General features: G+C 53.3%; 1 protein-coding gene across 6 annotated transcripts in view; it reads left to right on the plus strand.

The window, feature by feature from the left end:
- SH3PXD2A (SH3 and PX domains 2A) overlaps positions 1-17,285 on the plus strand; it is a 243,018-nt gene that overhangs the window by 199,838 nt on the left and 25,895 nt on the right. For all 6 annotated transcript variants that reach the window (XM_060641592.3, XM_060641590.3, XM_060641591.3 and 3 more), the window contains one exon: positions 13,866-13,979. In XM_060641592.3, coding sequence (XP_060497575.3) covers positions 13,866-13,979 — 114 coding nt within the window. The remainder of the gene's footprint in view (positions 1-13,865; positions 13,980-17,285) is intronic.

The following is a 17,285-nucleotide window of genomic DNA, read 5'->3' on the forward strand; positions in this document are numbered from 1 at the left end:
CTTTGAGAGATACTTGAGGATAAGGAAGCAGGAGAGACTTCGGTGTGTGGGTGGGGAAGCCAGGGAAAGAGGAGGAAGTCTTGAGCTCATTTGTCATGGCATTTCACTTTCAACAACTATTTACTGAGTCCCTTCTTTGTCTGAAACACTGAGCTAGACAGGGGCTTGAGAGGATGCCAGGATGAGCAAGCCTTGGCCTTTGTCCGTAGAGAGCTCTTGGTCTCGCTGGGGGAGATGGCCAACCCAAACCTGAGGTCGGGGGTGCCGGGGGAGCACAGGGGCAGAAGAGCAGAATCACAACTGGCAGGGATTTGTAGGAACATGGCAAAAGTGGTGGCTTTGAAAGATGAGGCCTGGGCTTAGCGACTGATGGATCTGGGAGAGCAATTTTGGGGTCTGCCGGGTGTGCACGAAAACAACATAGAGGGCACTTCCTGCCAGGCTGCATGGAAGGCTTGTGTTCAGATCCCACTCTGCCACTGGGTAGCCAGTCTGGGGCCATTTTGATCCTCAGTTTCCGTATCTATAAAATGGGGGTAATATTTTGAAATCCATGTGGCCATTGAGAAGGTTGACTGAAAAAGTTGTGGAGTGCTGTATTCGTTTTCTCTTCTCTTCCCCGATAGACATGGGCGGGCCGCCGTCCAGTCTGGGCAGTGAGTTGTACTGGGGGAGCAGGGGTGGGAGTCCATCAGGCTCCTGAAATTGCTTGGAAGAATAACCCATCCGCCCCCATCTACCTACAGCCCACAGACTTTTCAAAGCATTTTCCCATCTGTTATTTCAGAGTAGCTCTCTAGGGCTAAGTAGGCCAGGTGGCTTTGTTTCCATTTTTTCAAAAGAAGAAACTGAGTTTCAGAAGGGTAAATGGTTTGCGCAAGACCTCAAAGCCTACTAATGGCCAAACTTGGATTTGAATCAAGGGGGTGCATATTCTTAACCCAACGTTCCTTTTGCAACATCAGTGTTTCCCAAGGAGTGGGTTGTAAAAATGTGTGGTGGACACAGGATTAAGTGGCATGGAATCCTGTCACGAGACAGTTATTTGACTTCTCTTCCACCGCACGCTGGGTCAAGGGCACAGTCTCTGTTTGGCGCTTCGGTGTTAGCACGTGCTGATGTTGCTGGCCTGTTTGTTTGTTAGAAAAATCTGGCCCCAGCCTTAGTGTCTCGGTAGAGCTTGCCTTAATATCTGACTAGCAGTCTATAGCATTGTTGTTTCAGTGTATAGGTTTCTCCAGTTATCTTCTGTTTGCACCAAGGAGTATTGGCTTTCCATTTAGTGTAGCATAGGAAAATGTCTTTTTAAAATACAAAAGTATTTACGTGCTTCTTGTAAAGCAAACACTAGTAGAGGTACCACCTAGAGTGCTTCACTGGATGTCTGGTGCTGTCTTAATGACTGAGGTTTGGGAAATGCAGTTACAGGACCCCAGTGGGACACTCCTGGGTACTTTCCTTCCCCACGGTCTCCTAGAGTGACACCAGAGGCTCCCACATTCCCGCCGGGAAAGGAGCCTGGAAAAGCATCAGTATCGGTGGTGTCTGCTCCCCACACAGCGTAGAAGAATCCACGTTGTCAGAGAGCTGTTGACGTCAGGCGGTACAGAATTTTGCAAGGCCTCTATTTAAAATTCCCCAAAAATTAAATAAGGAGGGTTTGGAGGGAGGAATGCCCTAGACAAATTGTGGAGTGGGTTTGTTTTGTTTATGGAGATGGTCTTTAAAGTTGAAATTGCCCCCGTTTTATTTTTGCCCCAATTGACGAGGGGCTGAACTCAGCTGGAAGGGAGGGGATGGTTGTCAGCCTAAGGCTTTTAGCGAAAAGCAACTCCGCTCTGGGGCCAAGAAGCCTCCTTTTTTGGCAAAGAGAGAAAAGGGGGAAAAATATACAAACTCCTGCATGTATACTTCTGAGGCACTGAAGTAAGCTAGTTCAAAAAACACAGATAACTCCTTATGTTTCAAGGGACTGGTAGCAGTTACAGAGGATCCCCTCCGCCCTTTTCTCCAGGCTGGAAACACACGTATAAGGCACAGACACATTGCTTAGGCTGCTTTCCATTCTTTTCTCTTTGCCTTCTCACTAGAACCCTGGTTAGTAGATTGCTGTTTAATATTCTCTTCTCACTAATAAGGACACTTCGGCCTCCTCCTTCAGCCACTTTGAATGGTCAAATATCAACGTAGCCCTAAGTTGATGAGTGTCCATGCCACTGCGTGGTGCACGGCCTGACTTCGGGCGGTACGGAGAGGCAGTGTTAAATACTGCGGCAACGCGCGGTGAACAGTGTTTGTCCTGTTCCCATCCTCTTCCAAGCCTTCTGATTTGCCTCAGCTTGATGGTCCACTGTCTTTGACTCCTCTCCAGTAAATCTCTTTTTGTAACCAAGAGGGAGGGAACAGGCGTAGGCACAGCCTCTGCAGACCCAGCACAGCTCAAATTTACTATGTTGCTTTGTTCTCTGTAATTTTATGGTTGGGGCCGGTGGTCCTCTTTGTTCATGGTGGCGATCTGAAGTTTCCTAAACAAATTATTTTCTCGAAGTCAAAAGACAGTTGCTTTAAATGCGTATTTACTCAGTGAACCACAGCATACATAAGTACAAGGATATGGCAAAAGCCCTGCCTAGTGTGGAAACATCTGAGGTTGAGAAATGCTGATCCAAAGTCACTCTCTCCTGGCAAAGCCCTTGGGTAAGATCTTGCGCCAGAAAACTCTATCAGCCTGAGTGTCCTGCCTCGCCCTGCCATGTGGGCCCAGAGAGAGGGTGAGAGAGGGGCAACCCAGAGATGGGGCCTGAAACCACCTGTAGCCCCCTTCTGGGGTGGGAGTGGAGCGCGCAAGGCAAGAAGCAGGGAGAGTGAGCCACGCCTGTGACTCCTAAGAATGGAGTCTGATTTGTAGACACTGATGGAATGAAGTAGATAAAGGGGACCGGTTTCCCTGGCTCATCTGTCACATGGAAATTTGGGGAACTAATACAGCAGGGGGTGTTGGTCTTCTTCTGCAAAGGAGCGGACAGCTGGAGTCATTTTTAAAGGGAGCTGTTTGGTTGCTGTCAGACCTGGGTGCTAAGCCTGGCACCTTGGGTAAGTCACCCAGCGCAGGGGTTTCCTAATGCAGCCTAAGATTTCACAGACCTGGAGGCAAATGACTTCTGAACGTACAGCCCCCAGACTCCAGGACGTTTCTCATCCTCGCTGTCAAGTAGGGATATCCCGCCCAGCCCAGTTGCCCAGAACACTCCCAGTTGGCACCTAATATTTTAGTATAGTTATGAATAGCACCCTACACTCACTCCAGAAAGTGTGCACAGTACATTATAAGATCACTGTAGTAAGCTGTGTCCTCTGGTCTATTTTCACATTTTCATATTTTTTCTTATTTCATATTTTCATCCCTTTTCTTCTTGTCACAGTGGACCTGTCATTACCATCTGTTCAGACCTTTGTGTGTGGGTGGGAGGGGTGAAGGGGATAGCTCCTGATCCTGGCACAGCTTTCAGTAAATGAAATGGTGCCACCTGCTCAGCCCCTCTGTCTTCGTCTCAGGACTGATTAAAACATTCGGTGGGACGGGCTCCCGGCAGAAACACCTCTGGGTTGTATCCAGCAAATCATCACACTCTCTTTGAAAGTGGTCAGCTCTCGGCTTCAAATCACTCAGGGCAGAAACGCAGCCCCCAGGGGGGTCGTGAGAGCCCCAAGGCCTGGATGGCTCAGCTATGACACATCCCAGACCCGCCGGGCCAGTGGTTCACTCGTTATCAGAATCCAGTGTGGTCTGGCCCCCTTCCTTCCTGTTGTGTCTTCTCCGCGCTGCCTTGGGAATGCTCGGAACCTCCTTGCAGGCTCTCCTCAAGGAGTCCAATCAGGACCCGCCTTGAGGTTGCCCATTTACTCTGGAATTCACTCTCTTCCTTGGAAGTTGGCACTTCTGCCCGTGCTGTGTCCTCTGGCCTTGCTCCCAGGTCGGCCTGTCTTCCTGCGTCTTCCAGGACTACGGATGGGGGCCCGGCAGACTCTGTGTCAAGTGCTCTCCCGACCTTTTCCCACCGCCAGGTAATGAGAGCTTGTGGCGGGCAGCCTCTCAATGCTCTACCCCTGTCCCCACCTGGGTCCATTTGCCCACCACCCTCTCGGTGAACACTTTTCAGGGTGGGCGCCCTTCCTAAGAAAATGCTGAGCAGGGGACAGGAGTCCAGCAGACCCTCCCACCCGACTTGTGTTGGCCTCCCGGTACCGCACCCTCTCAGTCTCTCTCCACTTACCTCTTTTGCTCTTCCTGGAGCATCGGGGGAATGCCCCTTATCCTTTGCATTATCTCAGGCATTCCCTTGTGAGGCTTTAACCTTCCTGGTGTGACTCTTAGAAACCCACACCTCGCCTGTGATGTTGAAGGGGAGTACCCCTCTCAAGTTCACCTGGCAAGGCTCCCATCCGAAGCATCACGTGCATTACTGGCTTGGGCCACAAGTACTCCCATCACTGTGTCCTGTTCCCCCAACCAGTTTGTTGTCTTCCCTCCCCCGCCCCTCCAGATTCGATCCAAGATTCGCTTCTTCCCTGGCTACTCAGTTTCATCTCTGATGTTTGTGGTTCCTTCACCAAACATTGTAGCAACCACAGGGCTGTCTGGGTCACCCTACCCTGCTCCGCTGTTCCTGGAAGGGCCTTGTGCCATCTTGTATTCTCTACTTCACCCTGCCCCCCCCCCCCCCAACCCACACTCATGCCAGGCACGGAACCAGATTCAGCTTTCAATAGAGACCTGCTGACATGATCTCACAGTTGTGAGATCAAGCCCGGTGTCAGGTTCTGTGCTGACAGCCTGGAGCCTGCTTGGGATTCTCTCCCTCCTACTCTCTCTGCCCCTCCCCTGCTCTTGTGCACGTGCACAATTTCTCTAAATAAATACATACATACATTCATAAACAAACTAAAAAAAAAAAAAAAAGACCTGCCGAGGTCAGGGCCAAGTGACAGTGACATCACGAGACTCTCTCCCTGAGACTCCAGACCCCGGAGACCCACCTGCCTCCCTGCGCACCCCTAGCACTAGCTATTGAGGGGCACTGAGGTCGTGGTTCCTTCCTTAAAAATCCCTGTGTCTTATACTTCAGCTTTAACAATAGCTCTTTGGTAAGCCTTGCTAGGAACCAGGCACTATCCTGAACACTTCTTGTAGGTTAACTCCTCTACTCCCTATAACACGGGGAGATAGAAGTACTACCTTAGGTCCATTTTACAGATGAGGAAATTGAGGCAATTGCCCAAATCCGAACAGCTGGTTAGTAGCAGAGCTGAGATTGAAACCCAGGTAACCTGGCTCTAGAGCCCTTGCTGAAAACTGTGATTCTCGTCTGTCATTTTTATCATGTGCCCCCTCTGTGCCAGCGAATGTTCGGTGGTCAGGGTTTCTCCTGGGTGCCTCAGCCTCCTGGGCCCATCCAGTGAGGTGAGCAGGCTGGAACCGGGCTGGGGGAGGGGCGGCAGCGCCCGGTTCTCGCTGTCTTCTTGCTGTGGACTCCACGGAGCCTTCCAAACTGACGTAGCAGCCTGTGCTAATGGTCCTGGAATCCAGGCCTCAGGCGCCCAGGGAAGGTTCTGGGGCCCTGGTGGCCTGAAAGCCCCATCTGGGGGAAGGTGAGGCCATGGACAACAGAGCAGGGATAGGTGCCAGAGGTGGAATAAGAAGAATGGGTCGGGCAGGAAGGCAGGGGGTGCACTGGGAAAGACTGGGGGAGCCCTTGCCTGCTCCTGTTTGCTTTGGACGGTGGAGGCCGCATGCTGTGAGCTAGAGTGTGTCTTGGCAAGAGGCCTCAGTGACAGAGCCTTCTGACCAGGGGAGGCCTGGCTGAGGGTGGGCCTCCTTTCGTTGTTCTTAAAGGCACAGCATAATTAGGGGCAGCCAGCCTTTCCAGTGTCTCTGGTCCCTCTCAGGTAGAATCCTCACATCTGCCCCAAGGTCACGGGAAAGGGATCCAGGGCAGAAGCAGTCCCTTAGGGCCCAGCCCTATGCCAGGTGTGGTGCAGCCAGGTGGGCAGCGTGGTCACCAGTGCCTGGCCAGGCTCCCTTCAGCCCCCTTCCCCTTCTCAGCAGCCCCCCGCCCCCTTCAGGGCTCACAGATCCTCACCCCCACCCCTTCTCCAAACCACTGCAAGGGAAGAATGCAGAAATGCCTGGACAAAGGGTCCAGAGTCTGAGGCAGGTGTCTGAGGCCTGGGACTGTGCCTCTGCTATTCCTAGCTCCATCCCCCATGCTTCTCTGTCTCGACACCCACACCCTTCACTTAGGTCTAGGCGTACATTAGCACTCCACAGGTGCTCAGCTCTGCCTTAACTGGTCTCAGACCCCGCGAAGGACCTGGACGAGAGGGGAAGAAAAAGGCAAGCCCTGGAAGTAACCTAAAGGCTGCTCGGCTCTCCCAGACTCCAAACTCTGAATCTCTTCCTGCCTGTTACCCCCTGGGTACTGCCCAGGACTGCTGAGTGGGAGCCCGGCCCCTCCTACAGCACCGGGGCTGTACTTGAGCCCATCTTGTGTGCAGTGCAGGGGGAGGTGGGGAAGAGAGGCTGAAGCCTGACTGTGTCCTCTATAGCGTCCCCATGCCTGGAATGCCCCGCACATATCAGGTGCTCAGAAGGCATTTGGTTATGGAGGACACCGTAGTGATGTCAGGCAGCCCTATAGGCAGATCATATTATCCTGGTATGATGAGGCTCTACGGAGCCCAGCAACCTGTTCCAGGTCACCAGCAAGGATATGGTGAAGCCAGGATCCAAACCGAGGTCTTGGAAGAGGGACTAAGAAGTGTCTGTGTGCAGAATCCTGGGATGGGCAGGGTCATGAGGGTGGGGCGAGTCAGGGAAGGCCTCATGGAAGACTATACCTTGAAGAACGGAGTGGGGGGGACTTCAGAGGGAGAGGAAGGAGCAGGGTCCTCCTCCCCCACCCCCACCAGCTGTTTTGTCCTAGGCTGAGCTGTGACCTCAGAAGACTTTTTATTAACATCCTAATTGTGTGCAGCTGGCCTCCTCTGGCCCTAATGAGCTCATTATCCTCTCTCATTAAGGAGGCCATTGTGGCCTGGTCACCCCGGGGACAGCAGTGGCCTGGGAGTGCCCGTCACTTCCTGCTGCCTTTGACCAGGCTCAGCCCCCTCCTGGAGACGCTAAGGCCCCATCCCCACCTTCTGTCTGTCCCCCACTCTGTCTCCTTCACTCTGTGTCTCTGTTTCCTCTCTACCCTTTCCATCCTTCCCCCCCAATGCCAGCATTGCCAAGCCCCAGTTAGAGTGCCTTTTAGAGGGCTTTGAAACTGGCTCAACAGCCAAAGATTACACTTGGCCTGAAAAGAGGGAGGGTCTGACTTCTGGGCTTGAGCTTTTCCCTCTTGGGGCTGGGGAGCCCCTTCCCCACCTAGGATGGATGGTCTCCCTTCCTGCCCTGAGCTGGAGGTGCTAGCCAGGTTGCCCCCACTCAGCCCCTGGACCATTGTGAAGCGGGTTCTTAGTGAGGCCCACAAGCAGGGTTGGCTGCTGTGACAAGTGACATCGCTGTTCTTTCTGGGCCTTTGCCTCCTGGAGAGGGCTTTTGGTCAGCCTGGCCGAATTATATTCTTCTGGCGCTGTGGAGATGTCCTCACAGAATGAGCAACCAGGCTCAGGCAGCATTCGATGGACTGGCCACCTAGGGATGCTCCCAGACATCTCCTCCATGGGGGTGCTTAGCTCCAAAGATCACACCCCGAGCCCCCAGAATGAAGGTTTCTCCTGCACGTCCAGTGTGCGGGGGCTCCTTTCTCAGGGCCCCTCTGCAACAGTTTGTGGCTTCCCACTCCAAACAGTGGGCATGGTGGCTGCTGTCCTGCCCCTGCCAGGGGGCAATCTCAGCTTGAAGGCATGTCGAGTAGGAAGATGGGCTGGAGCGTGCCTGCCGGGCTGCACTGCAGGGGTGTGCTCAGCGCTCTCCCAGCCAGCCCAGGCCCCTCGGGTTTTCCCCACCATTTCCTGTTCCAAGTTCTCTGTTCCCCACCCACCTCCTAAATAAGAAACTGCTCCCCTTCTGCCTAGAAACAGGGCTGACTTCTCAGGAAAAGGCCAGGTCTGGCAGCCGGTCGGGACAGCCGTCCCTGTCTGAGCACAGCTGTGGCCACTTGGTCAGTGCAGTGAGAAGTCCTTTAATAAAACCTCACTACATTTTCTCTCCCGAGAACTAAGGCTGAGAGGAAGGCTAACAGAGGCCACCTTGGAGGTTGGACCCATCTTCCTGGGGACATGAAAAATGTAGAGGTGTCTCAGACTGGTCCCTGGGCATCCGTGAGTGCTGGCCACCTAACCTCCCACATCCTGTGGCTTTAGTCCCTCAGTAAAGCTCGTAGCTTCCGCTTAGTGGGCACCTACTGTGCCAGAGCCTATTTGTTGCTCCTTATCTTACACATCCTCATGCTAGCCTGCAAGGCAGATTTTACAGGTTAAGTCCCTTTCCTGAGGTCACAGAGCGCAGAAGTGGCCAAGGTGGGATTCAGACTCAGATCTTGGGCTCTGGCACTTAGGCTCTCTGCCTGAGTTTCCCCATCTGCCTGGCTGCTTGCTGCAATTTCGGTTCTGCCCTAGAGAACAGCTAAATGTGGTACCTACAGTCTCAACAAGACTAATTCTCCCAAGTGCACCAGCAGCTGTGAATTGTGGGGTCGATGCTCTGGATGCTACTGGGGTTTGGAGATCAGTTGGGGAGGGCTTGCCGAGGCATTAGGACAGCAGAGAGGAAGCTGTAGGACTCTGTCCTGGGAGACCGTGTGAGCTGAAGGACAGGAGCCAGGCTGAAGATAGCCCCAATACATGTGGGGCAAGGAGGGGAACTTTCCCCAGAGATGCCTCCCCTCTGACCCCATTTCCCATCATGCTTGCTATCATAAATTGCATCAGCTAAGGAAAGATAGCTCCTTGCCTTCTCCTGGAACCCCTGAAGGCAGTCCCCAAACTCCACAGATTGCATAGACACACACACACACACACACACAAAACCGTACACATCCAAGTCCATTTACCAAGCTGGACTGAGGATCTCCTGATATACTCTGCGGGCAAAGATACCACCTGGCCACCCATGGGTGGTGACTGTGTTAGCCGGGGGGAATGCCAAACAACCACCACCAGGTCAATAACAGCTCAAGGTTTTTGACCCTCCTTTTCTGTGCTGGGCCTTAAGCTAAGCTACATATACCTCATTTATGCACTTCAACAAGAACACTTCAGTTACAGAGGTAATCTCGATTAATTACTCCCTTATCAGGAAGGGGAGACTGAGGCTCAGAAAGGTTTACTAATTTGGCAAAGATCACACAGCTAGGAAGTAGCAAACCAGGACCTGAATTTGTGTCTTTCTGACCCTATATCCCTAATCATCACCCTCTACTTCCAGGGGACCCTCAGTGGTCCACATAGACATTTAAGTGCACGCAGCCCTGCACCTCTGCTCATAGTGTCCGTATGCAGAGCACACACTCAGCAATACGTATGTACAGGAACATGTGTAACGTAGTGGCATTTGCAGGTACACATTCTCAAGGAGTCACCTCTCCCCTTGTGCATACAGCAGATAAATTCCTTTATCCACTTCTGTGGTAGTTAAGAATATGGTTCCTGGAGCCTGGGTTTGAGGTCAGCTCTGTGTCTAATTGTGATCTATATTTGCCTCAGTTTCCTCATCTGTAAAGTGGGGATGATGATGACACACTTCCCAAGATTCTTGAAGATTAAATACGTATGTAAAGGTAGGGCCTGACCATAATCATCATCACGTGTAACAAATGTACACACACCTTTGTTCTGTGCGCACATGCACCCACATAGATGTGTACATGAGCATACCCCACCTCCCATGCACTGAAAAATACAAAGCCTTGTCCACACCTACCCCCACATGCAGCCCACACACTCAGCCTCTGCAGAAAAGAGAATGCCCCGGGCACTGGAGGTGAGCCTGGGAGCCCCACAGGGCCGGCTGATGACTGAGCTCTCTTGGCAAGCCGGGCCACCCCCAGGGGTTCAGGCTCTAATTGCTCCTTGGTAGAGCAGCAGGGACTTTGGTCGGGAGCCCCGGTTACAGCAACTGACGTCTGAGGTGCTGGCATTCAGGAGAGGCTTGTCAGCAGCTCTGGGTGGGCGCAGGTCCAGGCAGCCTCCCCCAGAGACCCAGCTGTGTGCCAGGGCTCCTGGGAGGTCTGCGTGGAGCTGAGCTGGGCATCCATGCCCACCTGGGCAGTGTCTGAGCCTGTCCTTTGCTCAGTGGAGGTGCCCACAGCCACGCCAGCGACAAACTCTTCTCTGCAGGGCCTGAGGCAGGAGGGACATGAGAATCTGGGCCACTCAGCCTAGCTCTGCACATTTCTGGGCTGGAGTGGAACCCGGGCCAGTGTTCCCAGCGAAATTGGCAGGGACCCTGGCTCCTGGGGAAAAGGAGAGAGCAGGATGTACACAGGATTCCCAAAGGGTGAAATAAGGGTAGGGGAGACAATACCACCAGCAAAAAAGGGACCTGAGCCCTGGGATTATGAGGCCCCTGGATCCAAGGGGAAAGGCCCATTCAAGGGCTGGTCTCCACTATGGCCATAGGGGGAGAGGGAGAGAACAAGAGATCTGTAGGCTGCTGGACTCACTTTACACCAGATGATGACACAGACAAGCTTGGATGAGACTGATGGAGAAAATCTCCCCCAACCCTAACCCTCCCAGCATCCACAGAGGGGCTTGCCTCCTTTGCCTCTCCTGAGGATGACTTTTGAGCCCAAATTCCAGACATAGAAGGCTTAAAAGACAGTGACCCTGGCCATCCAGGAGACCATCAACTTGCCTGCTTTTCTAGGAAGGCATGGACTCACACAAAGGAAGGAGGGAATATTCTCCCAGTGGGGACAGAAGTGATTGTTTCAGAGGCTGGAGTTGTCAGTGGCACACCTTGGTATAGAAAAAGAGGCTGGGAGGGGCTGGACATGGAGGGGTCTTAGCAAATCCTCGCCAAGACACATGCTTCCAAACTCCACTGTTCCTCTGGACACATCCCCATGTATTCCCAATGACAGTAAGATCCCTGGTCCCATCCCAGGCCCATCCTGAGAAACCCTTTCCTGGGAAGCAGAGCTCCCTTTTGAGGGCAAGCCTTCAGGGTACTTCCTTGGCCTGCTGGGATTTGGCATGGCTTTGGGGGCAGTCAGGTTGATGAGGGTCTTGAGGTATGGGAGCCAAAACCTGTGTGTTTTTGGCATTGGGGCTTGGACCTGGGGATCATGTGAGAGCCTCAGCCTTCAAGACCCTCCCAGAAGTGACTCCAAATTGAGAAGTATGGTGACTGTTCTTTGGGGCTCTTGGAGTTTATCCTGGTGCGCGGAAATTTGGGGGTGGTACTTCTTACCCAGAGTGGCTTGGAGGGCTCTGTCCTCACCTGCTGAGGTCTGTGGTGGCAGGTGGCCAGTGGACTTGAGTTGCAACTCCAGACTTGACTCACGATGGTGGACCTTTAGTCATGAACTTTGGTGGTTTCTGGGTAGGTATGGGATTAGTGAGGATACTCAGTGACTGAAACCCACTCCAGCTCAGTTAAACAGCATAGACAGTCACTGGCTCACTGTAATTAGTCCAACAGGTGGCCTAGCTTTAGCATACCTGGAACCCAGAACTCCAATGGTATGAAGTCTGACTTTCTCCATCTCTAGACTTTGCTGCTGATTTAGTGATTTAACCCTCAGGCCAGCTCTTCCCACGTACCCCTGTGATCCCTGGTCTATGTGGTACTTAGTGTTCAGATTGCCCAAGTACCCCTGTCAGTTCTTGAGAAAGCCCCAGAACCATTACAGTGTCCGGGGGGATAACAGATCAGTCCAAAGATGATTGACCAGGTGTGCCCACTCCTGTGGTCAAGGAGGCAGAACCATCTTCATGGTGGAAATCCCTATGAGATGGGGAGTCCTGTTCCGTGACCTCCGGCCAGCCTCTGTGGAAGAGCACCTGGGGATGGTGCTTCTTGGCCGAGACTGCTGGGGATCCAGAGAGTGCTCCCCCCGAAGCCGAGAGAAGGGGAAAAGACCCCTGCATGATCATGTCTTCTGGTTTCCTTGGGGCCTCCATTGGCCACAGCCTTGTAAGCAGCCACACCATTGTGGCCGGGGCTTCAGGGAGGACAGTAGTGCTGCTCCAGGGAGTCTGCTCAGTGGCCCAGAATGTGCAAGTGGCTGTGGGTGTGATGGCTCATGCCATCCCACTCTGGGAGAGGGAGGGAAGGAGGGAGGAACGCATCCACCCTGGGTTCCGGAGGGACAACAGTGACCCAACTGAGGAAGGCCCTTGAGCCAAATAGCTCTGGGCCTTGAGATTCCAGATTCCTCATCCAAGGCTTTTTCCTGTTTGTTACAACTGGTTGTGTTTTTTTTATTTTTTTTATTTTTTTTTTTAAGAGCAGTTTTAGACCTACAGCAAAATTGAACTGAAGATACAGAGGTTTCCCACATGCTTCCCTCACACATGCACAGCCTCCCCCATCAGAGTGTATACTTGTCATTACTGATGAACCTGCACGGACACATCCAAATCACTCTGATCCATAGTTGACAGTAGGGTTCACTCTTGGTGCCGTGTAGATGAGCGTGTAATGACATGCATCTGTCATTATGGTACTGTGCAGATGTCACCGGGTGTCATGGTCTTTCCAGAGCAGCAGGTAGAGCGTTGTGGAACTCTGGAGAAGGTGGGGTGCAGTGGACATTCGAGACTAGATCATAGGCTGTGTGCTATCCCAGGCCCGTCACACCTTGTGGAAGACCTAGGAGGTGGCTCTGGGTGCCGATGTCCTGTGCAATGGTGGCACGGTTTTCCCCTGTCCCTCTCCGTGATCAGAGCGGCTCTCAGGCAGCCCCTTCCACTTCCCAACAAGGAGCACCTCGGAGGCTCCCAGTGTCCCCCCTTCTCGGGCAGCTGTTCCCTGCTGTGGGCAGTGACGGGGCCTCCGTGCTGCCCAGGGAAAAGCCCTGGGTCTCTTGACAGGGAACAGTCCATATTTGGAAATGGTGAGCTCTGTCACAGACAGAAAAGAGAACCAGTGCCAGATTGTTTTGGGGGTAGAGAGGGATCGGAATGGGATGGGGGCAAAGACAAGGTCCTGTGAAGAATTCTTTCTAAGATGGGATTGATGGCAGTTAGTGGAGTCCCAAGACCCAGGTGCTCAGAGTACTTGGCTCAGTCAACATTTGTTTAAATGATAAATGAATGAACCAAGGAACGAGAAAGACTCTTCTCATTTGGCCGTGACCGCCAAGGGTCACTCAAGGGTGCGGTGCCCACTTAGTATGATTGACACGTCAACATACTTCAGGGCGGCCGTGAGTAGCACTGATGTGCAAATGCCATGGACCTGTGATGGAGCCAGGGGCACAGTGACTGTCAGAAGTTGTCTGTGAGGCATTTATCTCTGGATACCTTTGAAAGGAGAGAAGGCAGCTAAACTCCCAGGCACACCAGTAGTCCTAATGGGTTTCAGAGACCCTCAGTGGTCACTGTTTAGCCAGAGCTTCCTTGGCCTCTCCCACAGGGTGATTTCACACATTTGACACATCCTTGTTTCAGTTTTACTGTTAAATTTTTTCATCAAGCATTTGTGTAAGTGTGGATCACCGTCCATCGGGCCCTCCTCTCAGGGAGCGTGTTGGCTGCTTCTTAGTGAGGCACAGGCTTCTCAAGGCTGGACTCAAGCCAGGTGTTTGCCAGGTGCCCAGGCTGCCTGGCTCCATGCCCTGCCCCCCCCCCCCCCCCCCCCGCCCAATCCTGCTGGGCTCTCATGACTGCGTTCTCTCTTGTCCCCTCTGCAGGCTGGTGGTTTGTGAGCACCTCTGAGGAGCAGGGCTGGGTCCCTGCCACCTACCTGGAGGCCCAGAATGGTACTCGGGATGACTCAGACATCAACACCTCCAAGACGGGGGAAGGTAAGGACCTGCAGGTTCAATGCGGAAGGGAAATAATGAGGCATTTGCAGGGTGTGGGCTGCTTCGAGATCCTCAGGGATGGGTACCCACCCCATTCCTGGCCCTTGGAGTGAACCCATTTCCCACTCTCCTCCCTAAAGCCATCAAAATCCCTAAGGTGAGTTGGGCCATGTGCCAGACCCTTCCCTTGGGACCCCATCTCACTGAAGCCAGCCCACAAGCTCACCTCCTTTCCCAGGTCTGGCCCTACCTGCCCTGCATGGGGCTCAAATTAGAGGGGAAATTTCCCTGGAGTGTGGATCTCAGGCTTTGGCAACTTTGGGGCAGAGACTGGAAAGAATAGTCTTAGGACTAAATGCCACAGCACCCTTTCCCCATAGAAGCCCTTGGTTCCCCTGGGGACCCCACACAGACCCACCTTTGCCTCCCTGACCCCACAGTGTGCTCTCTGCTGCAGGGATGAACGCAATGGGCTTTGTGCACACAACTTGTGCTGTGCATGTCTACTCAGAAGTCTCTGTTCTGGATATCTGTTATCCTGGCCAACAGTTCAGACGCAGAGAACAAGCCTGCAAGTCATTTCTCATTGTAGCAAGAACCGCAAGGTGGCCATTGCACCCCTGGCCCCTCTGATTAGCTCTGGCCTCGTGATGTTTTCCTGGGATTTTCTCACTTCCTTTCCCCTTTCCCCACCCCCCCAGGCCAGCACTGTCTGTGGACTCAGGTATTCTCCAGAGCAGGCCGCCTGAGCCCAGGGAGTCTGAGCCACCCCCAGTTCCTGTCTGCCTGCTCCTAAGAACTTCTAAACCCTCTGTGTCCCAGCAACGGGAATGCTTGCCCTAATGGTCAGTGGGGATGGTCCAAATGGGCATGACTGAGAGCCAGGGGGACAGAGGCCTGCCACCCGGGGCTCAGGCCACCTCCAGGCCTGCCCCCCACATACACACCCTCCATTCCATGCTGCTCAGGCCAAAATAAGCAGTCCGCCAAGCGAGTGCCAGCTCCTTATTCATTCTTGCCCTAAATGTCAGTTACTCGGCAGGCGGTTGGAGCCCCACCCTTCCTCCCATGTAAATGCTTTATTTCAGTCCCTTGACCAGGGCTGCAGCCCCTGCAATGCACATCTACCTTGTGACAGGTTTCCAGGGATGAGGCTCCGTCGGGAAGAGTTTGCAGGTTCAGACTGGGTGCCCGATCCCTCCTGGCTGCTCCCTGAGCCCTGGGGCTGAGCCTGCACCCAGCCTCATCTCTGGTTCCATTGCACCTCTGCAATGGTGGAGGATTTTAGCCCCTGAGCTGGCTCTGGTCTAGTTTATCTGCAGTCATCAGGCCTTGCCTCCTACCCAGTTCCATGTTCTGTGGTCATCCCTGGGCCTTTCAGAAACAACAATCCCTAGAGTGTCTAGTGAGGTATTATTCCCTGCCAGGTGTGTGGCCCTGGGACTTTAAAAGCCTTCGCCACCACTCTGGGAGGCACTGTTATAATCCCCCTTTTCCACATGCAGGAACTGAGGCTTTAAGACATTTAGCTACGTGATTGTCCTTGTAAGGCTTGAGCCTTGGTCAGCCTCCTTTGCCTGGTGGTCTTTACCACTGTGCCCTCTGCCCACCCATGAAGCATTTTGCTTGTAAGCACTTCTGAGAGGGTGTGTGTGTGTGTGTGTGTGTGGAATTTGAGTCCCGCCTTAAAAGGCTTTGCCAAGAATGTCAGAGCAGAGATGTCGGGAGATGCAGGACAGGACACTGAGTAGGCAGGGAAGTCCCGGGCAGGAAGGAGCCAGGGAGGTGTGTGCACACAGATGGCAGCCTGGTTTGAGGAGAGAGGAGGTGCTTTTGCAGTGCAAGCACAAGCAGTGGCAGGTTGTAGAGGATTTTTACCTTGACAGAGTAAGAATCAGTAAGGCAACCAGTGCAGGCTCTGCATTCAGAAGTGTTCGTGTGTGCGTGCATGTGCCTTCAGGGAGACCATCTTTAAAATAGGTTCCTCAGCATCCTTTTGATAGGACCTGTGTGCCAGTACCCCTGGCAACATTTGGGCAGCTGTGAACTTCATCATCACATCTTGGGCGTCTCTGCCCAACTCAACAGGAGAGCTCAGGGCTCACCACCCCAGCCCAGGGCCCTGGCATCTGTGGTGTGTCCGAGAGACTATCCCACATTGGTCCCCTCTACTCCAGGCCTATTGCCATCCCATCATAGGTCTCTGATCCCTGATCCCAAAAAGACAATTGGCTGTTTGGGTTTATTTCTATTACCAGGCATTCTGGCATATGCTCCAGTTCTGAAATGTTAGCGGTAGGAGGTAGGAGGGCTGGGGTGGAGGTTGAAGATCCTCTTACCCCCTGATGACAATAAGGGCCAAGCCCAACACTGGCAAAGTGCTTTCATGAACCATTGGGTCCGTTGCCTCTCAGAGGTAGTAGGAAAATGGAGGCCCATAGGGATGTCACCTCCATGGAGCCCCCAGTTCAGTTTGTGGCAGAGCCAAAACCAGAATCTGGGTCTCTGCCTGTGCCCTTGTGCCCTATAGCCGCTGGCAATGATCTGCCTCTCTCCCTGCTGGGTCCGCATTGGCACCAGCCTCTTATCTGGGCTTTCCCTGTTGTTGGCAGGCCAAGGGTGCAGGGTCAAGGGGGAGGAACATCGTAGGGCCTAGAATCTGGGCTCCAGAGCCAGACCACCTAGATTCATGTGCTGCCCTGACACTTAGGTGTGTGACTCAGAGGGTTTCTTAACCCCCTCGTGCCTCTGTTTTCCCATTTCTAACATGGAGATTGTGCTGACTGCACAGGGCTTCTGTGAGGCTTCAGTGAGATGGTCCATGTGCATGGTTTCAGCTGGGGAAATAACACTTACTGCTGTGGTGGCCCCTGGCCTGAGCATCAGCTGAGGCTTCCTCTGCCCACAGGGAAGCCACCGAACAACCTGCTGTCAGGGTCCTTCCCAGTCTGGCCTCACACAGGAGATCGTTTCTTTTCCACGTGGCCCGTTCAGTCCCTTGTCTCTGCTCGTGCCAGGGCAGATGTCAGCCCCAGTGACAGATGAGGAAACAGGCTTAGAGAAGAACAGAAGCCTGCCTGCCCCCAGGTGACACAGGCATCCGGCAGCGAGGCCTCAGCTGAATCCATATCTCCAACCTTTGGTCCAGGCCTCCTCCTGCCAAGAAGCAGGTCAAATAGGTCACCACCACTCCCTCGAGAAAAGCAAGTACTTCCTAGGAGGCTTTGGTGGGGTTTGGCTCAGGTGCATCTGGACAGTCTTCCTTTGACTCTGCTGACCTGTCTCCCCCATACTTGAGCAGTCTGA

This window comes from Panthera onca, chromosome D2 (assembly GCF_046562875.1).
Source record: "Panthera onca isolate mPanOnc1 chromosome D2, mPanOnc1 haplotype 2, whole genome shotgun sequence".
NCBI lineage: Eukaryota > Metazoa > Chordata > Mammalia > Carnivora > Felidae > Panthera > Panthera onca.